Raw genomic sequence first — 24,810 nt, forward strand, 5'->3', positions numbered from 1 at the left:
AACATGATACTTTGTATGGAAAACCCAAAAGATTCCACAAAAAAACTGCTGGAATTGATTCATGAATTCAGCAAAGTTGCAGGATATAAAATCAGCACACAGAAATCAGTTGCATTCCTATACACCAACAATGAAACGACAGAAAGAGAAATCAAGGAATTGATCCCATTTACAGTTGCACAAAAAACTATAAAATACCTAGGAATAAATCTAACCAAAGAGATGAAAAATCTATACACTGAAAACTATAGAAAGCTTATGAAAGAAATTGAAGAAGACACAAAAAAATGGAAAAAGATTCCATGTTCCTGGATAGGAAGAACAAATATTGTTAAGATGTTGATACTACCCAAAGCAGTCTACATATTCAATACAATCCCTATCAAAATAACACCAGCATTCTTCACAGAGATAGAAAAAATAATCCTAAAATTTGTATGGAACCAGAAAAGACCCCAAATAGCCAAAGTGATCTTGAAAAAGAAAACCAAAGCAGGAGGCATCACCATCTCAGACTTCAAGCTATACTACAAAGCTGTAATCACCAAGACAGTATGATACTGGCACAAGAACAGACACTCAGATCAATGGAACAGAATAGAGAACCAAGAAATGGACTCACAAAAGTATGACCAACTCATCTTTGACAAAGCAGGAAAGAATATCCAGTGGAATAAAGACAGTCTCTTCAGCAAGTGGTGCTGGGAAAACTGGACAGTGACATGCAGAAGAATGAACCTGGACCACTTTCTTACACCATACACAAAAATAAACCCAAAATGGATGAAAGACCTAAATGTAGGACAGGAAGCCATCAAAATCCTTGAGGAGAAAGCAGGCAAAAACCTCTTTGATCTTGGCCGCAGCAACTTCTTACTCAACACATCTCCAGAGGCAAGGGAAACAAAAGCAAAAATGAACTACTGGGACCTCATCAAAATAAAAAGCTTCTGCCCAGCAAAGGAAACAATCAGCAAAACTAAAAGGCAACCGACAGAATGGGAGAAGATATTTGCAAATGACATATCAGAGAAAGGGTTAGTATCAAAAATCTATAAAGAACTTATCAAACTCAACACCCAAAAAATAAATAATCCAGTGAAGAAATGGGCAAAAGACATGAATAGACACTTCTCCAAAGAAGACATCCAGATGGCCAACCGACACATGAAAAAATGCTCAACATCACTCATCATCAGGGAAATACAAATAAAAACCACAGTGAGATACCACCTTACACCTGTCAGAATGGCTAACGTTAACAACTCAAGCAACGACAGATGGCGAGGATGCGGAGAAAGAGGATCTCTTTTCCATTGTTGGTGGGAATGCAAGCTGGTGCAGCCACTCTGGAAAACAGTATGAAGATTCCTCAAAAAACTAAAAATAGAACTACCCTACGACCCAGCAATTGCAGTACTAGGCATTTATCCAAGGGATACAGGTGCGCTGTTTCGAAGGGACACACACACCCCCATGTTTATAGCAGCAATATCAACGATAGCCAAAGTATGGAAAGAGCCCAAATGGCCATTGATGAATGAATGGATAAAGAAGATGTGGTATATATATATACAATGGAGTATTACTCGGCAATCAAAAAGAATGAAATCTTGCCATCTGCAACTACGTGGATGGAACTGGAGGGGATTATGCTAAGTGAAATTAGTCAGAGAAAGACAAATATCATATGACTTCACTCATATGTAGGATTTAAGATGTAAAACAGATGAACATAGGGGAAGGGAAACAAAAATAATATAAAAACAGGGAGGGGGACAAAACAGAAGAGACTCATAAATATGGAGAACAAACTGGGTTACTGGAGGGATTGGGGGGCGGCTAAATGGGTAAGGGGCACTAAGGAATCTACTCCTGAAATCATTGTTGCACTATATGCTAACTAACTGCGATGTAAATTTTAAAAAATAAAACATAAAACAAGTTAAAAATAAAGAATAAATAAAATAAGTAAATAAAAAAGATAGCAAAGACAAAAAAAAAAAAGAATTCATCTGATGATGTGGAGAAAGGGGAACGCTTCTGCACTGCTGGTAGGAATGCAAACTGGTGCGGCCACTCTGGAAAATGGTATGGGGATTCCTCAAAAAATTAAAAGTAGGACTACCCTACAACCCAGCAATTGCACTTCTAGGTATTTATCCAATGGATACAGGTGTGCTGTTTCAAAGGGACTCATGCACTCCAATGTTTATAGAAGCGCTATTGACAATAGCCCAAGTATGGAAAGAGCCCAAATGTCCAATGACAGATGAATGGATAAAGAAGATGTGGCATATATGTACAATGGAGTATTACTCAGTGATCAAAAAATGAAATCTTGTCATTTGCAACTACGTGGATGGAGCTAGAGGGTATTATGCTAAGTGAAATAAGTCAGAGAAAGACAAATATCATATGACTTTACTCAGAATTTAAGATATAAATTTAAATTCTATATAAATAGAGAACAGATGAACATAGGGGAAGGGAAACAAAAATAATATAAAAACATGGAGGGGGACAAAACATAAGAGACCCTTAAAATATAGAGAACAAACTGAGGGTTACTGGAGGGGTTGTGGGTAGGGAAGGGCTAAATGGGCAAGGGGCATTAAGGAAGATACTTGTTGGAATGAACACTGGGTGTTATATGTAGAGGATGAATCACTAGGTCCTACTCTTGAAATTATTATTGCACTATATGCCAACTAACATGGATGTAAATTAAAAAATAAAAATAAATAATAAAAAATAATTAATTAATTAAAAAAAAAAAAGAATTCATCCGATGAGGGACGCCTGGGTGGCTCAGTCGGTTAAGCTTCCGACTCTCGGTTTTGGCTCAGATCATGATCTCACAGTTTCTTGGGTTCAAGCCCTGAGTCGGGCTTTGTGCTTATAGTGTGGAGCCTGCTTGGGATTCTCCCTCTCTCTCTCTCTCTCTCTCTCTCTCTCTCTCTCCCTCCCCCTCCCTTGCTCACACTGTCTGTCTCTCTCAAAATAAATACATAAAAACTGAAAAACAGAAAGAATTCATCTGACAGACTCAAGCAAACAATTATGCCTCAATACACACAGGAGGATGTTCACTGTGGCACTGTTACCATAAAAATGACTGGAATTGACCTATTCATCAAGTTTCTGTTTCAATAAATCATAGCGCATGCTTATAATGAATCACAATTCAGTTGTTAAAAATAAAGACATGGGCCTAAAGTAAGGAAAACAGTAAATTATAGAACAGGACAAATATTCTGATCTGATTTGTATAGAAGGTGAAAAGAAAAGACAGATGTGCTTGTACAGGCATAAAACATTTCAAGAAGAATATATTTAAGCAGGAGTTGACAGAGGTTAGCCTTTGGGGATTTGCAGGGAGGAGAGGAAACCTTTACTTCTCAGCTCATACCCTCTGCACAATTGGGACTGACATGCAGAAAACAGCACGGTGATTAAGAGCTCAGCTGCCTGAGTTCTTGCTCTCTTACCAGCCAAGTGGCCTCTGGCAGTCTCATCTCTCTGTGGCAGGCACTGGAAATGTGGCAAGGAATAAAACATACAAGAATACCAGCCCTCAAGAGTTTACATTCTAGTCGGAAGATATGGACAATTTAAAAAATATGGGTGTATATGCACACATATGTTTATATGTAAAATATATGCCAGATGGCAGAGAGTGCTGTAGAAGAAAGTGAAGCAGGTAAGAAGACAGGAAACCATGGGAAGTGGAATGGAGGTTGGGTATTAACAGCCTACCTCATAGAGTTCCTGTAAGGACCAAATGGATTGCTTAGAGTTCCTATAAGAACCAAATGCCTGTAGGTCACTTAGGGCACTCAATAAATGTGAATAATTATTATGAGCATATATTACCTTAAAATGTAAAAGTAAATAACAATTGTTAAACAAATCCATGCCAACAAGGACTTTTAATTAAGATCTCGTGTCTTCCTTTAATAGTTTTGAAACTTCGAAATGGGGATATACATTCTTCATTTTGCAAGTATAAAATCATGTTGTCAGGCCCTCTGGCCTTCTCTCTGTCCTGTAAGCACAGACTCTTTCCTGCCTGCAAACTTGTCCACTCGTCTTCACCTGCCAAACTTCTCCAAACATTCAGCTCGCCACTTAAACCCACTCCTCAGAGTGGCCAGCTCTAACCTTCCCAATCTATAATCTAGGTTAGGCCTCCTTGCCACACCTTTTGCTTTTCTTTCTCACCACTTAACCAAATTTGTAAGTCAATTGCATTGGTAATTTGGGAGTATACAGTCTGCCTTCCAAGCCCAATTCCACCCCAGAACCATTTAGGTGGGGAAATGTGAAAGAGAGTTTTCATTCATTCCTGGCTGGTGGAGGAAGCAGCTGAGAAGCGACTTGGATGATGTATAGGGATTTGTTTATATTGTTTGCTATAGAATGAGGAAGATTCTGTCTCTCAGTTGCAGTAATAGCTTCCAGAAACACTCTAAGGTAGGTTGGGAGCTCTAGGTGGGGTCCTTCTTGAAACAGGAGGGGTCCTTCTGCTATGGACCAAGCAAAACCAAAGGGTGTGTTTGTGTGTGTGTGTGTATGTGTGTGTGTTTCCTACTGATCTGTCAAGTTTGAAAGGACTGACAGTATTGCCAAAGGTATGAGAAAAGGTGAGGACATTTACTGGAAAATAAAATTGGTGCAATTTCCTCAAAAGAGAAATTGGATAATATAGAGCAATATAAAATATATGCGCTCTTGGGGCACCTGGATGGCTCAGTTGGTTAAATGTGTCTCTTGATGTCAGCTCAGGTCATGATTTCGTGGTTCGTGAGTTTGAGCCCCACATCAGGCCCTGTGCTGACAGTGCAGAGCCTACTTGGGATTCTCTTTCTTTCCCTCTCTCTCCCCTTCCCCCACTCTCTCTCTCTCAAAATAAATAAATAAACCTTAAAAACATATTTTATTTATTTATTTTTTTTTAATTTTTTTTTCAACGCTTATTTATTTTTGGGACAGAGAGAGACAGAGCACGAACGGGGGAGGGGCAGAGAGAGAGGGAGACACAGAATCGGAAACAGGCTCCAGGCTCCGAGCCATCAGCTCAGAGCCTGACGCGGGGCTCGAACTCACGGACCGCGAGATCGTGACCTGGCTGAAGTCGGACGCTTAACCGACTGCGCCATCCAGGCGCCCCTTAAAAACATATTTTAAAAAATATGTGCTCTTTGATCAAGGAATCTCCATGTCTAGCAATATAACTTAAGGAGTTAACAGGATAACAATTGAGCAAGTATTTACAGATATATGCAAAAGCATTCATTTCAGTATTGTATATAGTAATAGAAATTAGAAGTCATTTGAATTGGTTAAGTTGATTAAATAGGTTATATTATATACACGCTACAGAACTCTATGCAGCCTTAAAAATGATGAAGTCAGGCCTATATTTATTAACAGAAATGTCTCTTGTAAATTATTGCATGAAAAAATTAGGTTATAACACAGCATGTGTGATATGATTCCACTTTTGGAGAATTATATACTTCTATCTATACATCTAAGTGTAGAAGTATAGAAAGTCTAGAAGTATAGAAAGAAGTCTGGAAACATGCAACAAAATGTTTATGGTGATTTTAGCCGGTTACAAACTTTTGGGTAAGTTTTGTGTCCTTGTTTGCATTCTATGTTTCTTGAAATTTTAGAATAAGAATGTATCATTGTTACAAAAATAATAAAGCTATTTAAAAATAGTATTCAAGGGGCATCTGGCTGGCTAGTCGGAAGAGCATGAGACTCTTGATTTCGGGGTTGTGAGTTCAAGCTCCACATTGGGTGTAGAAATTACTTAAATAAATAAATAAACATTAAAAAAATTCAATAGGACAAAAGGGAAATTAAAAAGTATTCAATAGGACAAAAGGGAATAAAGTATTCAGTAGTATTCAAAATAGTATTCAATAGGACAAAAGGGAATAAAGCAATCTGGAGTTCAGTCCCATTCCTAAGTTTTTAACAAAGATTTCATAAAACAGTAACAAACACATTTATTAAGCACTCACTATACACTATGCATTTTGCAAAGCACTTTAATCCTCCCCCAATCCATAAAAGGTAAGAACTAAATTATCCCCACTTTCCAAATGAAAAAACTGAGGCAAAGAGAGGTGAGTATCTTGCCCAAGACAATGCAGTTGAAATTCGTAACTAGGATTCAACCGCAGGTGACAAACTCACACAGCCATCACCTCCAGGCCACCATTGTCCCGTAGAAACACTATGCTAGCCACATGCAAGATTTTAAAATTTCCAGCAGGCACATTTGAAAAAGTAAAGAGACACAGGTGAAATTAATGTTAATAAGGGGCACCCGGGTGGCTGAGTCAGTTAGGCATCTGACTTTGGCTCAAGTCATGATCTCATGGTTCATGGGTTTGAGCCTTGCGTTTGGCTCTGTGTTGACAGCTCAGAGCCTGGAGCCTGCTTCAGATTCTGTGTCTCCCTCTCTCTCTGCCCCTCCCCGACTCATGATCTGTCTCTCTCTCTCTCTCTCTCTCAAATAAACATTAAAAAAAAGAAGTTAATTTTAATAATACACTTCAACATGCAATCAACATGCAATATTACTGAAGTATTCTGCATTCATTTTTTGTACTAAGTTTTCCAACTCTGGTTTGTGTTTTATATTTTACCGTACAACCGAACTCAGACACTACATCTTCATCAAAAATACTTGATCTCTATTTAGATTTCATAAATTTATGGTTATGAAAGTACCCAAGTAGTTCCAAACACAGCCAATAATTTTTCAATGATTGAATAGAGTGTGCATTTTAATTTCAACTTACTTAAAATCACAAAAATTAAGAATTCATTTCCTCACTGCACTGGCTGCATTTTTATTTCTTGGTAGCCACGCACGGCTAGTGGCTACTATATCTAGATAGTACAACTCCAGACCCTTAACTGCTATGCTTTCTTCCCTCTCTTGGCCAAATTCTACCAACTTTGTCCTCAGAATATCTTTCACATCTACTCTTTTCCCCTTTCCAACACTTTTACCACCATTAAATTATTAATTTTTTACTACCTTAAGACCATGTTAATCATAGTTCCACTAAAAATTCATAACAGCTAATGTTTATTGAGTACTTATTATGCACCAGTAACTGTTCTAAACACTTTACATGTATTAACTCACTTAACTGTCATAATATAGTGATTAAGTGGTCTTTATTAATATTCCCACCACAATGATGAGGAAGTTGAGTCCTGAGGAGATTAAGTAATTTCCCCAAGGTCATACAGTTACTGAATGGAGGAGCTGGAAACTGAACCCACCCCACTTATTATATCCAGACCCCACTCTCTGTACCACTAGTCTGCCTCCCTCTCACAAATACATACATAAAAAATGATGGTTTGAATGCTAGGATTATAGGTGATTTCTACTGTCTTCTTTTTATTTATTTTTTCCAAGTTTTCTGTAAATGAAATGAGTCACTTTTACAATTTTTAAAGTTTTTCTATTAAAGTAAGGCAGATAATGATCAGTCTGGTTCAGTTTTATACTCCTACCTTGAGACAGGAGAGTAGACAAAATGACTTCCTAACTGTCTTCAGATCTCAAGAATTTATTACTCTTTAGCGCCCTCTGATATCAAACAAAAACAGAACCTCTTGCAACCCTATAAATACTTCATGATGAATGGAGACTTTCAATTTCCCCTGTCCACCAAATACGGCAGGATGTTTTAAACATCCAACCTTGATGATTCCCAATCAAAGGAGTCACTTTAACTCTTATGCTTTCAGTGAAATATTTCCTGAAAGCTCAGAGGTCCTCAATGTTTTCTAGATCAACTTGTTTCCCTGTGGAGTTCAGACCTTGAATAACGAGTTAGAAGCAAATACAGGAGGAAATATAGAAGCCCAGAAGCTATGATCAGAGGGTAAAGTGTGGTGCCAGGGTCTCAGGCTATTCTCCCTCTGGTACAGGGGCTGACTCTGGGGAAGTCAGAACTGCGAAAGGCCATCACTCTGATTCAAGAGCTGTTCTCTCTGCATCTCCCATGCCCACTCTAAAACCCTGACCAAAACCCTCAGCTTGCCCCTTTTCTTCACCCTGCACTTAAAGTCAGTCGCCAAACCCTCTAGCCTTCAGTGTATTTTTCATATCTACACCTCTATGTGTCCCATTACCACCAGCCAGCACAGTCCCTCTGTTAGCCCCCTCCCTGACTAGTCTCCGTGCCCCCATCTCCTTCTCTCACCTTTTGGCCTACCTCAACTATGTTTACTTTTCTTTTAAAAAAATTTTTTTAAGTTTATTTATTTTTGAGAGAGTGACAGAAACAGAGTGTGAGTGGGTGAGGGGCAGAGAGAGGGAGACAGGCTCCAGGCTCTGAGCTGTCAGCACAGAGCTTGATGTGGGGCTTGAACCCACGAACTGTGAGATCATGACTGAGCCGAAGCGGGACTCTCAAACCGACTGAGTCACCCAGGCACCCCAACCATGTTTACCTTTCATTCATGCTAATCTGCTCTGAGCAGGCCACTACCTCCGCCAGAAATCCTTCAAGGATTCTGCACTTCAGGTTTCTAACTCTCCAACCTTGATTTCTACTGTACCCCACACCGACTCCACATTCCAACCTTATCTCCCATTGTACTCACACCTACTTCACATTTCAGCCGCCTGGTCTACTTGCTCTTCCCAGGATCCCTTGCATTTTCCTGGTGTACCTTTCCACAGGCCCCTCCCTCTATCTAATCCATCTCTGCCCATTGCAGTCCTACTGATTATTCCAGAAGTAGGGCAAGTGCTAACTGTTCAAATATGTTTTCTTCTTTTCCTATTCACGTCTATATTGCCACTCTTGCATTGTTCACCACATGTTAACCTTATGTTATCATTTATGTATCATTATTTGTGTACTTATTTCTTCTGCCTACCAATATTTCTCTTTTTTTAAAGTTTATTGATTTATTTTGAGAGGGAGAGAGAGAGGGAGGAAGGAGGGAGGGTCAGAGAGAGAGGGGGAGAGAGAGAATCCCAAACAGGCTCCGCACTGTCAGTACAGAGCCCAATGAGGGACTCGAACTCAGGAACTGTGATATCATGACCCGAGCTTAAATCAAGAGTCAGATGCTCAACTGACTGAGCCACCCAGGCGCCCCTGCCTACCAATATTTCTTAAGCACCTATGACATGTCAACGGTATGCACTAGGCGTTTTACATGTGTTATCTAACTTAATCCTCCCAACAGCTTTGTGAGAGTAAGAACAATGAAGAGTATTATCATCCCCACTTTACAGATCGGGAATCTGAGGTTGCAAGAAATTAATTAACTTGTTCAAAGTACCATCCTTACTAAGTGGCAGAGTCATCACTCACTCAATTGAATTTTATTACAATCCAGGTATGCCAGATTCCTAAGCCCTACAGACTTTTCAGTATAGATTGGGAAGTCCCTTTGGGGCAGTTAATGCTGGAGCCTCAGGACAAGGCAGATCTGTTAAGAAGGTTTTCTGCTCCTCTCTCATTAGATTGAGACTCATCGTGCTATAGGAAATGCTCCTTTGGCTCTCAGTCAGCACTTGGCCCAGGTTAGCACAGGGCTAAAGAAATGATTCATGAAAACAAATACCATACAGGATTCTTAGTTCCACTGGTGACCCTGATTATTATAAAACTGTGAAAGGAAACGCACGCCACACCCTGGCCCAGGTTTAGCAACCTAGAACTCCCAGTTCTCTGTCACCTTAGTCTAGGCCTCATGCTAAACCTCTCTGTCTCCTGATTAGATCCAGAGGGATACCTCAGATTTGAGAACAAGGCTGCAACAGCACTGTTGTTATTAGGGTTGGCCTAATGACTCTGATAAGAGTCCCTGTCAGTAATACCCAAATTGGACAAACAAGAAATTCATATGAAGATTAATAGTAGAGAAGGGTTAGTCTACCTTGAATTGTTTTTTCACCATTTAGGGTTGGAAGCCCCCAAACTTGTTGCGTCAGTTCATATTGCCAAATGAAGAACATTATAACAATGGGCTTATTCTCTTCCTTATTATTTTGGCATCACGTGTGTCCAACAGCTACTGTTTGCTCAAGGAGAGTCTCAACAGGACTTGCTGATGCTTGTGGCCAATAAGCATGGTTCCTAAGCCACTTTCACTCTGGCACGGGGTGTGGATCTAATGGTAAAGAAGCTGAATGGGAAAGGAGGTTAGGTAACACAAATTTATGTTTTTATTTTTACTCTCTCTTTCAGTACTCAAAGCAGTCCTTTTTCAGGTAGGTAATACTGAGACATCCATCCTACAAATCCAAAAACTGTGTGGTAAGTGACAGGCAGGGAGTGGAACCCTCGTATAACTGAGTTGCACAGCCTTCCACTCTCCTAAGCTCGTGCTCTGTGGCAAGACCTTTTGTTTAAGCAAATGTCAGCCATTTAAAAAGGACTAAAGGCTAAATTTGTACCCAAGTTATAGTTCTCAAGTGTCAATATTCTTCCCTCCCTCCAAACCAAGATGATACAACATCTTTAATTTCTCGAATGTCTCATATTTTCCAGAGCTGACAAGATCTCACCAAGAAGTAGTCGCTGCACTGTAAGACTCTTACCTTTCACTCAGAAGACTCCCATGTTGGAGTCTTAGGTAAGTGGGCTTGCTTGAACTAGTTATCTCAGTTGGTTAGACCACAGGGCACCAAGGACAGTCAGCCACAGTCACGGACAAAATCATTCTGTTCCCAGCCATCTTTAAAACAGGTCATAAAGTGGCTGAGTGGCAACACAGATGGCCCAGGGCAGGTCATCAAGGGGACTGACGAGAGTTACCAGAACTGCCATTAACTGGAGCCACTTGTATCATGTTCATGAATGAAGTAAAAAATTCTAAGGGGTGCCTAGGTAGCTCAGTTGGTTGAACATCCGACTTCAGCCTAGGTCATGATCTCGTGGTTCACAAGTTCAAGCCCCATGTCACGCTCTGTGCTGACAGCTCAGAGACTGGAGCCTGCTTCAGATTCTGTGTCTCCCTCTCTCTCCGCCCCTCCCCTGCTCACACTTTGTCTCTCTCTCTCAAAAATAAATAAAAACATTAAAAAAAATTCTCTCTCTTCCCGTCCCTTCACTTCTTGATCTGTTATGTTGTAGACAGTGTAATGAATAGAGCACCTTCATAATAATGTATGTCCATATGGGAGGGGGTTGTTGTTACTAATCAGTCAACACTGACAACTTACAAAAAGTATTTCAACCTCTCAAAACTCTAGCCAAGTATGACATTGGAGATTCCTTTTACGGGGCTAAACTATTGGTGCATTACGATTCTTTCACATTTCACAGAAATAACAGAACAACTTTTATTTTGCCTTCCCCAATGCAGTTCTTGTATTTTGTTACTGTCTCTGCCATATGGTTAAAAAGGGTTACTCAGAGAACAACCAAATATTGTTATTTCAACACTATAGAAACTACTGAGTTTTGTTACTCCTTAATACCTTGTGTATCCCTCCAAAAAGAATGCTCAAAGACATTTTTAATTGGAAGACATTCACTACCTATTGTCTGAATTGTGTTGGCAACGTTTGAGTAGCACCTTGAAAAAAACTCATGACATACGTCAGCAGAAGTCCAGAAAAGGAAAGTAGAGATTTGTGGAAAGCGAAATATTACAGGACTCAAAGTGTGGTCAGAGGTGGGTCTTGTGCTATCAGGTATACTAAACAAAGCGCACTGGGAAAGGCAACGCATTTAGCAGTCTGCAAGGTAAATGGATGTTTGACACGGAGTGGGGAGAGAGAGGTGATGGGTTCCTTCAGTTCCCCTCACACATCTTCCACCTTCACTCTCCTTTTTTGAAGCCATGATAAAACCACAAGGATTCCCACTTTGCTCCCCTACTTTCCTCTGGCCTTCCTAACTCTTCTCTTACCCCACTTCTTCTCTCTCACTTTCCATTTTGCCCCTCTGTACATAATCTTTTGTTTTCAACTAAAGGTAATTTCATTGCAGCTGGAAAACAACCCATGCCTTCTTCCCTTATTCCCGAGTCCAGGGACCTGGGTCCCTCCTGGGCTCCTTGTAGCTGGGACCTTCCCCCCTGAGCTCAGCAGCCCAAGCTGTGAGGATGATCTATTTCGTGAGTCCTCCAGTAGGCTGGCCTCTCCATGACGCCAGTCTGCTCCTCTTCCCTCCCCCCAGCCCCACGTCTCATCCCCAAAGAAACCTAAACTCCGTGGCCTCTGAAACTGTCTGTGCCTGGGTCCTCAAGGTCTCCGCCAGGATCCAAGATTTTTCTAACCAAAGTGGGGTTGAATCGGGGAAGACAGTACCTCTTTGCAGGCGTGAAGCTCCGGTCCCGCTGCCTGGGTCACCTGGAAGGCGGTCCCAACCCAGAGCAGCAGCCGCAGAAGCCGGAGTGTGCGCCGCTCAGTTCTTCCCCGGCGTCCGGAAGAGGGATGGAGGCTGCGCCCAGGCTCAGCCATAACGTTGTCCTGAGCGAGCGGCAGCAGCGGCTCAGGTGCTGCGGCTGCTGCTACTGCTGGCAGAAGGCGGAAAAAAAGGGGAGGGAGGTTCACAGGGGGAGGATGCAAGGGGCTGGGCTCGCTTCAGTCACCTCCCTGCGGCTACGCCGAGGCCGCCCATCCTTCCTCCTCCCTCCTTCCTCTTCTCCTCCTACCCACGTCGCCTTGGCAACCGCCTCCTCTTTCCCTCCGCGCGGGTGGGTCAGGGACCACGAGCTCCTCTGCCGCTCACCTGCCGGTCGCTATGGCAGCCGCCGCCGCTGGCGCGCGCCGCGTGGGAGGGCGCGCGCCCGGGGTCTGCAACCGGCCCAACAGGCGGGCACGGGGGGCGTGTAAAGAACGCAGTAGAAACATCCTCCAAGCCATCGCCACCAAATCCACCTTTTCCATTGCCCTTTTGTGCCATGGGCCTTTTATGAGCACCTCTAATTTTGCAGACGTGGCGTTCGACAAATACTTATTTAGCACCTCCTGTGTGTGGAGCGATAGAAGGAAGATTGAGACGCCATCTCACCTCCAGAAGTTAGAGTTTGGAAGAGTGGCCCCGGTACGTGTTACCTACTGCAGCAGCCTCTTCTGGAGATCTTAACTTCCGTCCCACCAAATTCAGCGGTGCCTTTACAACCGGCTCTGTGAGAAGGCTTGAGACTGGCATAAACGGGTTTAAGCAAGGAGTGTTTGTGCAAGACACTTGGGCTCTTCCGTCTCCTGACATCCTCATTCTCTCATTGCTTTGAAAAATCCTTCTGTTAGATGCGAGGTAGAAGGAAATTCCTGGGTCATCTTTTAGGACTTCTTTCCCCAGATGAAGTCTTTTGCAGAAGTCCTGCACGCCAGGAGGCCGGCGTTTTTCAACTAAGCCTCCCGAATGCAAATTCAGGGCTCCCTGGTACACTCGGTGACACTTTCCCTCTGCGTTCCCAGGAGCTACCTCGCAAGGGGTCTCCCGCGCTGCACCGCCAGGTGGCGCCCTTCTCGAAGGGAACTCACCTCAGTCACAGACTGTGGGGCAGTTGCTCGGCAACCGAAACTGGGCGTTCCAAACAATTGGGACCCGGGATCCTCCGCGTGCGTTGTGTGCGGCTGCGCGGGCCCCCAGTCCTTCACACCAGCGCCTTTTTGCCATGCCTTTCACCCGAGACCCTTTCCAGCACCCTACGTTGGATAACGATGATTCCTACTTGGGAAAAGCCCGAGCTTCCAAGGTACTGTGGTTTCTTGCGCAGATTCCCACCAGGGTCGATGGCACTCTTCTTTCTGTTCGCCTAATGGGCAGAGATGGTTAACTTAAAGGATTCTGGTGAGGACACTGAGTCAAGTACCGGATAAGTTTGCTTTCTGCCTGCCTCCTTGGCCCCATATTCAGGTCTGCTAACGTTTCAGAGGTGCTTTTGAGGAGAGTGAAGTAGAGCTCTAGCCCAGAGGAACAAGGGGCTCTCGTTGCCCAAAGCAATGCTGTGTAATGTGGCTTAAACAGTCGCAGGTCCCGCCAAACCACCCTTTGCCCTGTTTGGAAAACTGTTCTCTGAAGAGACATGAGATATGGAATGGGAGAGAATCCTCTGGAAGCCACCAGGTCATGCCTTATACATCTGCCTTCACACCATCTCTGTCTTTTGGTTAATACTGGAATGTGTGTGTGTGTGTGTGTGTGTGTGTGTGTGTGTGTCAGTGATTTGGGAATTTAGATGATCTTTTTTTTTTTTTCTGGCAGGGGTATTTGGGATGCTTGAAGTGGTGTGAAATATGGTGAATTAAATAGTAATTGTGGCTTAAATAACAGGATCAAAGAGCTTCCTTTGGTTTATTCAACATTTATCATTTACCATATGCCAGGCAATCTGCTCAACACTGAGGATATATAGATGAATTAGATATGGCTCCTGGTCTAGAGGAACTCTGGTAGAAAAGCTTACTGACAACCACAACAGCAAGAATGCCTGCACAATAGCACAGGTGTTATGACAGAGTTATATGTTGTGTATCAGGAGAACTGGGAGCTTAAAGGAAAGCTTCCCAGAGCAGGTGAGTTTTCACATCCAAATAGTTGGGCCAGGTGAGGGAGGAGGTGGAATGTGAGTTAGGAAGAAGGAAACAAGAACCAGATGTTCAGGGCAGAGGAGGCAGCGGGTGCCCATACATGGAAAGGAGAGAAAGAGTGGCCTGTTGGGGACCAGAGTCCAGAATGGCTGGAGCATCAATGTGAGATGGAGGAGGGGAGAGAGCAGGAGCCGGAGTGACCTTGTTGGACTGGATGTGCTGTGTACACCATGCTAGTGAGCTAGGATTCCATGCTGGAGGCACCGGGGCATCATGTCAGGATTTTAAGCACTACAATGACACAATCAATGGATGTTTCAGAAAACACAGTGACAGTGGGTTGGGTAGAATGGGAGTTAGGACAAGAGGAATCAGCAAGGAGGCAAGAGCCTCAGGAGGCAGCAGTCTCCAGGAGGAATAACGGATCTAAAGCAGGGGGTGGCAATATGGTGCAGATGTGAAAAAGATGCAAAGGGCAGGACTGATGAGACTTTGTGGCTGGATATGGATGGGCCCAAAAGAAGGGACAAGTCTAGGACAGCTCCTAGGTGTCTGAGGACTTAATTGATGCCATTACTGAATGAGGGATTCAGGGGAAGCAGGTTTGGGGAGAAAGATGTTCAGATAAGTTATGCAGATGTTGTTTTGTGGTGCCTGTAGGACTCTTAAGTGAACATGAATAGCAGGCAACATGCTTGAGAGTTCTAGGTTGAAGATGTATATCAGGAAATCAAAATAGCCATGTGGTGGTTGAAGCCATAGGAAGGAATGAGCTCATCCAGTGAATGTAAGAATCCAAAAAAAAAAAAAAAAAAAAAAAAAAAAAAAAACAAACCCAAATAAAAACCTTGGAGAATGCACTAAGGGGCAGAGAAAGAGAAAATAGTGCTGACAAGGGAGCTAAGCAGTTAGGACTAAACTCAAGAGAAAAACAAGGAGGAACTGGACCCACAGAGCATGGAGAGAACATTTGAGGGAATCTGAATCATGGTTATAGAAACTGAAGAGGTCAAATAAGATCAGGTCTGGAAAGGATCCTCCAAACCTAGCTAAAGATAAAGATCACTGGTCACTAGCAAGAGCAGCTTCAGTGCTAGCTTGAGAAAGAGGCCTGACTGCAGTGGCTAAAGAGGGGACAGAAATGGGGAGGAAGTGGAGATAGTAAATGTCAACTCTTGAAGTCTAGTTCTGCAGGGAAGGTGATAGAGTGGTAGTGAGACGGCGATAAAGGAACGAGAGAGAAGCTGAGTACAGGGGATGCTAGGATGGTGCAGGTCTCTCTGAAGCACAAGGCTAGGTTCAGGGGGAAAAGGTTATTCCTTTTTATTATTATTTTTGAAGTATAGTTGACATACAGTGTTATATTCATTTCAGGTGTACAACATAGCGATTTGACAATTCTATTCATTACTCAGTGCTCACCACAGTAAGTGTAGTCAACACCTGTCACCGTACAACATTATTACAATATTATTGACTATATTCCCTATGCTGTACTTTTCATTCCCGTGGCTTTTTTGTTTTATAACTGGAAGTTTGTATATCTTAATTTTTTCATCTATTTCACCCCTCTCTCTACCCACCTTCCTTCTGGCAACCTTTAGTGTGTTTCCTGCATTTATGGGTCTATTTCTGCTTTTGTTGTGTTTTGTTTTTCAGGCTCCACATATAAGTGAAATAATATGGTATTTGTCTCTCTTTGTCTGACTTCTTTCACTTAGCAGATACCCAGGCTCCATCCATGTTGTTGAAAACAGAAAGATTTTTCTTTTTTATGACTGAGTAATATGCCGTTGTGAGTGGATGGATAGATAGATAGATAGATAGATAGATAGATAGATAGATAGATAAAGAATAAAGATATAGGGGCACCTGAGTGGCTCAGTCGGTTAGGTGTCCGACTCTTGATTTCGGCTTAGGTCATGATCTTACAGTTGGCAGGATCGAGCCCCATGTTGGGCTCTGTGCTGACAGTGTGGAGCCTGCTTAGCATTTTCTCTCTGCCCCCCTCCACTTGCACTGTCTCTCTCTCTCAAAATAAATAAACATTAAAAAAGAATAAAGATATATAGATATCACATTTTCTTTATCCATTCATCTATTGATAGGCGCTTGGATTGCTTCCATGTCTTGGCTATTGTAAATAATGCTGCAGTAAACATAGTCCATATATCTTTTTTAATTAGTGTTTTCATTTTCTTTGGGTAAGTACCCAGTAGTGGAATTATGGAATTGTATGGTATTTCTATTTTTAATTTTTTCAGGGACCTCCATACTGTTTTCCCCAGTGACTGCACCAATTTACATTCCCATCAACATTGCACAAGGGCTCCCTTTTCTCCACATCCTTGCCGACACTTGTTATTTCTTGTCTTTTTTTTTTCTGGTCTTTTTGATGCTAGCCATTCTGACTCGTGTGAGGTGATACTTCATTGTGGTTTTAATTTGCATTTTCCTGATGATTAGTGATGTTGAGCATCTTTTCGTGTGACTGTTGGCCATCTGTAGGTCCCCTTAGGAAAAATGTCTATTCAGGTCCTCTGCCCCCTTTTTAATCAGGTTTTTTGTTTTGTTTTGTTTTGTTTTTTGGTGTTGAGTTGTATAAATTCTTTATATATTGTGCATATTAATTATCAGATATATTATTTGCAAATATCTTCTTCCATTCAGTAGGTTGTCTTTTCATTTTGTGGATGGCTTTCTTTGTGAACAAGCTTTTTATTTTGGTGTACTCCCAATTGTTTTTTTTCTTCTTTTTGTTTCCCTTCCCTGAAGAGACATATCCATAAATATTTTGCTAAGGTTAATGTCCAAGAGATTATTGCATATGTTTTCCCTTAGGAACTTTATGGTTTCAGGTCTCACATTTAGGTCTTTAATCTATTTTCCTTTTGTTTTTGTGTATGATATAAGAAAGGGGCTTAGTTTCATTGTTCTGCATGTAGCTGTCTGTCCAGTTTTTTTCCCAGCATCATTTACCAAAAGAACTGTCTTTTCCCCATTGTATATTCTTGCCTCCTTTGTCATAGATTAATTGACCATAAAAGCATGAGTTTATTTGGGGGCTTTCTATCCTATTCCATTGATCTATGTGTCTATTTTTGTGCCAGTACTATATTGGGTTTGTTTTTTTTTTTTTTTTTTTTTAGTTTATTTATTTGTTTTAGTAATCTCTACACCCAGTGTGGGGCTTGAACTCATGACCCTGAGATCAAGAGTTTCATGCTCTTCCAACCAAGCCAGCAAGGCACCTAAAGTACTATATTGTTTTGATTACTATAGTTTTGTACATGTCTTGAAATCTGGGATTGTGGTACCTCCAGCTTTGTTCTTCTTTCTCAAGATTGCTTTGGCTATTCGAGGTCTTTTGTTCCATAAAATTTTAGGATTATTTGTTGTAGTTCTGTGAAAAATGTTATTGGTATTTTGATGGGGATTGCACTGAATCTTTAGCGTGCTCCGGGTAGTATGGACATTTTAACAATATTATTTCTTCCAATCCATGAGCATGGTATATCTTTCCATTTGTGTTGTTTTCAATTTCTTTCATCAATGTCTTAATAATTTTCAGAAAAGAGGTCTTTCACTGCCTTAGTTAAATTTATTCCTAGCTATAATATTATTTTTGGTGCAATTGTAAATGGAATTGTTTTCTTAATTTGTCTTTCTCCCACTTTGTTATTGGTGTATAGAAACAATGGATTTATGTATATTAATTTTGTATTCTGCAACTTTACTGAATTCATTTACTAGTTTCAATAATTTTTTGGTGGAATCTTTAGGATTTTCTATACATAGTATCATGTCACGTGCAAATAGTGACAGTTTTACTTCTTCCTTACCAATTGGGATGCATTTTATTCCTTTTTCTTATCTGATTTCTGTGGCTAAATCTTCTAATACTATGTTGAATAAAAATGGTGAGCACAGACATACTTATTTTGTTCCTGATCTTAGAGGAAAATCTTTGAATTTTTCACCATTAAAATTGATATATACCTTTATGATGTGGAGATACATTCCCTCTAAACCTACTTTGTTGAGATTTTTTTGTCATGAACAGATGGTGTATTTTGTCAAATGCTTTTTCTGCATCTATTAAGATAATCATATGGTTTTTATCCTTCCTCTTGTTAATGTGATGTAACATACTGATTGATTTGTGAATACTGAGCCCCCTTGCATTGCTGGAATAAATCCCACTTGGTCATGGTGAATGATCCTTTAAATGTATTATTGAATTTGTTTTGCTATATTTTGTTGAAGATTTTTGCATCTATGTTCATCAGGGATATTGGCTTGTATTTTTTTTTTTTTCATTTGTAGTGTCTTTGATTTTAGCATCAGGGTAGTGCTGACCTTGTAGAATGAATTTGGAAGTTTTCCTTCCTCTTCTACTTTTTTGGAATAACTTGAGAAGAATGGGCATTAACTCTTCTTTATTTTCCTAAAATCTTTATTTTTGGGAGAGAGAGAGAAAGAGAGAGAGAGAGGTAGACAGAGAATCCAAATAAGGCTCCTTGCTGTCAGCACAGAGCCCAATGTGGGGCTCAAACTCATAAACTGTGAGATCATGACCTGAGCCAAAGTCAGATGCTTAACTGACTGAGCCATCCAGGTGCCCCAACTATTTTTTAAATGTTTGGTAGAATTCACTTGTGAGGCCATCTAGTCCTGCACTTTTGTTTGTTGGGACTTTTAAATTACCATTTCAATTTTGTTACTAGTAATTGGCCTGTTCAAATTTTCTATTTCTTCCTGATGTAGTTTTGGAAGATTCTGCATTTCTAGGAATTTATCCTTTTTTTCTAGATTGCCTAATTTGTTGGCATATAGTTTTTCATAATATTCTGTTGTAATTATTTCTGTTTCTGTGATGTTGGTTATTGTTTCTCCTCCTTCGTTTCTGATTTTATCTAAGTCCTCTCTTTTTTTTCTTTTTCTTGATGAGTCTAGCTAAAGGTTTATCAATTTTATGTTTCCCATGGTTTCATTGATCTTTTCGTGTATGTGTGTGTATGTTTTAGTCTGTATTTCATTTATCTTTGCTCTGATCTTCATTTTTCCTTCCTTCTACTAACTTTGTTAGTTCTTTGTTAGGGTTTGTTTGTTCTTCTTTTTCTAGTTTCTTTAGATCGTTTGATTATTTTTCTTGTTTCTTGATGTAGGCCTGTATTGCTATAAACTTCCCTCTTACAACTGCTTTTGCTGAATCCCAAAGACTTCGGACAGACAGCTGTGTTTTCATTTTCTGTTTCTTGATTTCCTGATTTCTTAGTTGACCAATTGGTCATTTAGTAACATGTTGTTTAGCCTCTGTGTGTTTGTGTTTCTTTCAGGGTTTTTTCCCCCCTTCTAATTGATTTCTAGTTTCAGCACTATTGTGGTCGGGAAAGTTGCTTGTTGTGATTTCAGTTTTCTTAAATTTGTTGAGACTACGGCGCCTGGGTGACTCAGTCAGTTAAGCTTCCAACTTCGGCTCAGGTCATGGTCTCACAGTTCGTGAGTTCAAGCCCCACATCAGGCTCCATGCTGACAGCTCAGAGCCTGGAGCCTGCTTCAGATTCTGTGTCTCCCTCTCTCTCTGCCCCTCCCCTTCTTGCACTCTGTCTCTCTCAAAAATAAAAAATAAAACATTAAAAAAAATTTTTTTTAATTTTTTTAATTAAAAAAATTTTTTTATTGAGACTTGTTTTGTGGCCTAATATGTGACCCGTCCTGGAGAATGCTCTATGTGCTCTCAAAAAGAATGTGTAATTCCGGTGCTTTGGATGGAATGTCCTGTATATATCTGTTGGGTCCATCTGATCTAATATGTCATTCAAAAACATCATTTCCTTGTTGGTTTTCTGTCTGGATGATCTATCCATTGATATAAGTGGGGTAAAGTCTCCTAGTGTTATTGTATTACTATCAATTTCTTGCTTTTTTTTTTTTCAATTTCTTCCTTTATGTCTATTAAGATTTGCTTTATGTATTTAGGTGCTTCTGTGTTTGGTACATAGGTAAATTGTAATTGTTATATCCTGTCGTTGGATTGATCCTCTATCACTATGTAATGCCCTTATTTGACTCTTGATACAGTCTTTGTTTTAATGTTTGTTTCGTCTGATATAAGTATTGCTACCTGGCTTTTTTTCTTCCATTTGAGGGGAATATGTTTTTCCATTCATAAGGGTTATTCTTGAGTAAAAGGGACATCTCTTTCTTTGAGATGGAAGGACATTGGATGTGAGGATGGTATTCATGCTCAACATTGGATGTGAGGATGGTATTCATGCTCAACAGTCTTGACTTTCTCAGTGAAAGACAGTCTCATCCACTGAATGAGGACATGATGAGACTTCTGTAGCTTTTGAAAAGTGGGAGGAAATCTGCCTATGCTTGCCTCATATATTTGTAGTTTTCTTGTTTCATTTGTCATCTTTTTTGCTGGTGGCACACTGCCTGGAACATAGTATTCAATTAATGTATAACTGACCTGAGTCACACAGCATTTGCCATATATAGAGGGGAGGAGGGCTTCAACATTGGATAGGTTGAATTTGATTTCTACTAGGTTGGAGTTGTACTCACTAGAATTCAGTCATCATTCAAACAGTATTTCATTTTTGAATGCCATGTGTTAGGTTGCTGTTCTAGACACTAGGGATACAATATAGCTTTACATACAATGAAGAAAATCAGTTATGTGCTTTTCACATTCATGCTTATGCGGTTCTATTTAGAAGATTGACTAACCAGTGTACTTTTTCTTTGACATTTCTGCAGTCACAATAACCCTTCCCTGCTGATATTTTTCTCTTCCTGCTTAGACACTGCACTCTTCTGATTCTCCTGTCTCTGATTGCCTTAGTGTCCTTTCTCTTTCCTCTCCACCCGCCCCCCCCCATTATAATATTATACAGTCATGAGCCCTTTTGGCCACACTCCTTTTGCAGGCTTCAGCTACTACTTCATGCGGACGACCATCAAACCTCTATTACATGTTCTGAGCTCTCTAACTTGCACACTTCCCATTTTCTACCTGTTGACTGCAATCAGATGTCTTGCCTATTCTTCAAACTCAGGACATCTAAGCCTGAGCTCATCATCTTATCTCCTCTGCACTCTTTACCCCCTGTCCCACTTCACCCCTTTCCCTGTATTCCTGGCCTACTTCTGCCAGTTCTAAGATTGAAAACTTAGGAGCATCTAAAGTCTGGGAGTCTTGCCTCATATTGTTCCTCCCTTGGAAGATATCTGAGGTTCAGTTAAAATAGGATGGAATAAGGAGATGGTGTCACTGAAGCCATCACATCAGCAAGGCCTCCTGTAACCAGGTCCTGTGTGTGGTTTCTCTTTTGCAGAAACTGCCATATAAGAACCCAAATCACCTTGCTCAGCAACAGGAACCCTGGAGTCGGCTCAACTCAACTCCCACAATCACCTCCATGAGGCGGGAAGTTTATTTTTTTGATCCTGAGGTACCTAGTATTGAAATGCTATTTCTCTTTACATCCGCTTAAGACTCGTGACTATCATTTTTGGAAAGGTAGTCTGTCCTTAACTGCATCACCATCTTTATTTTGTCCCCAATCCAAGATCCTACCAAATCCAAAACCAAATATTGATTTATCTGGCCCCTGGGAAGTTGGAAGGCTTCGGTTTTTTCTCCAGTTGATTATCTGGAGCAAGTTGTTTTCTCACCAGACTTCTCTTCTGATTGTAACCATAAATGAAGTAAGGCCCATTAGGCCCAACTAAAGGACAGTATAATTATTTCCATATCTCCAGTAAGAACTCACCCCTCCTTAGGCCTAACCATGACACAATTCTGTATTGACAAGAGTTAAGATGTCTTTGGTGTGTAAGGAGTTGGTGGGTCTCAGGCACAAAAAGGGTTTGCTCTGCTTTTGGGGAAAAGTAGAGTCCAGCAGAACTGACTAGAGTCGGGGTAGAGGTGGCAAGTTAACCCTGGGGGTGGGGCGTATTGACTTCCTCTGTAGATACCCAAGGATGACCTGGATTTCCGCTTAGCAGCCTTGTACAACCACCACACAGGGACATTCAAGAACAAAAATGAGACACTCTTACATCAGGAGACCACCCAGGATACCCATGGGTAAGTGGTGGAGGTGGAGCCTCTCCGTCCTAAGGACAATGCCATCCAGTCAAGTAAGGTAATGTGTTACCTGAGAAATAACAACGATAACCAAGAGGTACTCATTTGTATACAGATTTCTATATTTTTTACATCTGTATCTGTAATGCAATTTCTATATTTTTATTATCTAAAATGAATAGCGATCCTCCAGGATTGTTCTTATCTGTATAAACAAACAAAAGCTTCAGTTGATTCCACTGAAAAAGATAAAAAGGATCTTTGGCTGCATTATTTCTGAGGCTGCATGCAACTCTTTCCCTCCTCACCTTTCTCCTTCTGATTGATTTCACTCTCCCCTGTTCTTCCCCATACCATCTTCCAGAATCATCAAGACCCAATTCCCTGGAGAACCTTTACCCCCTCCTCTGCCACCTTCCATCACTTCCCAGGCTAACATCAGACACTGGATCAACCCTAAGAAGGAGTCTATCCACAGCATCCAGGGATCCATAGGTAAGGGTTAGAAGACTGGGGGGGCAGATGGGTGGTACAAGAGTTTTTTTAAAACGGACCTAGGAATCAGGGAGTTGAGGTGATTGGCCATTAGAGAACTTAAGGGATAACTTAGGATCCAGGAATAGCAGTGACTAAGTTGACATATATCAGGCTAAACCCAGGGGACATGCTGCCTATAAGCTAGGAAATGAGTTCAATTTTTCAGAGCCTTTAACTCAGCCTTAGGTCTAGAGAACAAAATTTCTAGCAAAGGGCAGAAACCTGGGAATGAAAGACCTCTAGCTATCTCCCATTAGTCCCCTATATGCCAGTTTCCCAGCTGTTACAAGACAGCTTGTTACTGCTCCACAGTACCCAGAAATGTATGGATGATTACAGGTTCCTAGAAAAGGCAAACAATTGAAATTCACAACCTACTCCCTCTTCTCTTTTCTCCACAGTGTCCCCTCATACTGCAGCCACCAATGGAGGCTACTCCCGAAAGAATGATGGTGGCTTCTTCTCTACCTAGTGTTGACAGGCCCCTGGACTAATTAATCATAGTGGAACGTCCTTTCACCCACCTCCATTAAATAGATTTGTGCTGGATGAAGCTTGAAGTGTGTTGCCCAAGGACTAAAAGTTGACACTTGACTACTCTTAAAATATGGAAGTTTCCCAACTTCTAGAAGTTAGTCCTGTTGGACATATTTGCAATTTGGAGTCATTTTGCTGAGAAGATAAGGATTTAGAAGTCATTCCAAACATTGATGTATCCATTCAACATTCCTTGCGAACTTTTATATGTCAGGCACTGAGCTAAGTGTTGAGGAAACAAGAATGGACGTAGCCCATTTTCTTAATGAGCTCACACTGCCATAATTCTGGTAGTTCTATGTGGCATTAATGGTTATGATGAGGTCACACTTAACATACTTTGGACCAAGTGGATTTTGTCATCTACTGGACTCTACCTTGCCATGAGGGCTCGATCTGTCTGGTCCAGGCTCCTTGCCATTGCTCATTCTCTGACTCTGTGGTCTTCTTGCCTGGGAGTCAATTCCCTTCTTTGTCAATTTGTGCCGTGAAATACAGGCAGTTCTTCTAAACATGGTTCAATAATCTGGTGCTTGGGCTTGAGGGGACCTAAAAACCGATGCAGTAATGTGGTTTCTAAAATTACAAGTCACTCAGGGGGACCTGCTGTTAAATTGGGCAAGAAATGGCAGACCTTTTAGAATACTGTAGGGTAAACTTCCATTTCTAAGTTTGGAGAGCATGTGCATTATTGAATAATGCAGATATGAAAGGACTTCTTCCTGTTACTTAGGTACACATGGTCCTTAAATCCCACCAATCTATCACAGCCCCTCTTCCACAGTTACTCCACCTATTCAGATAGTATCTGCTGCCAAGTGACAATATGAAGTTTCAATTCTCATTATTTATAATGGCTGAAAGCAGCAGAGATGGGTGACTCTCCAGATAATCATCTCATGCAGGTTATTTGATACTGAAATATTTAAAAATTTAATACTGTGACCCATACATCAAGGTTTTTAAAAATACAGACTCGTTGACCTCCCTAATAAATCTAATTCAGTAAATCTGGGGCGGGTCCCTGGAATGGGAATATTTACAAGCTCTCCAAGTTCTCTTACGGATACTCACACAC

General features: G+C 41.0%; 2 protein-coding genes across 6 annotated transcripts in view; one reads left to right on the forward strand and one right to left on the reverse strand.

Moving 5' to 3' along the window:
• The window catches only part of ELAPOR1 (endosome-lysosome associated apoptosis and autophagy regulator 1), a 72,692-nt gene extending 59,981 nt beyond the window's left edge, over window positions 1–12,711 (reverse strand). For 2 of the 4 annotated variants that reach the window (XM_047869617.1, XM_047869618.1), the window contains exon 1: window positions 12,323–12,663. In XM_047869617.1, the coding sequence (XP_047725573.1) occupies window positions 12,323–12,475 (153 nt within the window). In that variant the 5' untranslated portion in view covers window positions 12,476–12,663. The other 2 variants (XM_047869615.1, XM_047869616.1) reach the window with 2 other exon arrangements.
• A 6-nt stretch (window positions 12,712–12,717) lies between these two features.
• On the forward strand, window positions 12,718–23,755 carry CFAP276 (cilia and flagella associated protein 276). 2 transcript variants are annotated; one of them, XM_047869621.1, is made up of 5 exons: window positions 12,718–13,061; window positions 21,904–22,020; window positions 22,543–22,658; window positions 23,023–23,153; window positions 23,597–23,755. In XM_047869621.1, exons 1-5 carry the CDS (start codon window positions 12,759–12,761, stop codon window positions 23,665–23,667), a joined length of 738 nt encoding a protein of 245 aa, XP_047725577.1. In that variant the 5' UTR covers window positions 12,718–12,758; the 3' UTR covers window positions 23,668–23,755. The 2 variants fall into 2 exon arrangements, with proteins under 2 accessions (XP_047725577.1, XP_047725578.1); XM_047869622.1 differs by having other exon boundaries at window positions 12,742–13,719.
• The last annotated feature ends 1,055 nt before the right edge of the window (window positions 23,756–24,810 follow it).

This window comes from Prionailurus viverrinus, chromosome C1 (genome assembly GCF_022837055.1).
Source record: "Prionailurus viverrinus isolate Anna chromosome C1, UM_Priviv_1.0, whole genome shotgun sequence".
Classification (NCBI taxonomy): Eukaryota; Metazoa; Chordata; class Mammalia; order Carnivora; family Felidae; genus Prionailurus; species Prionailurus viverrinus.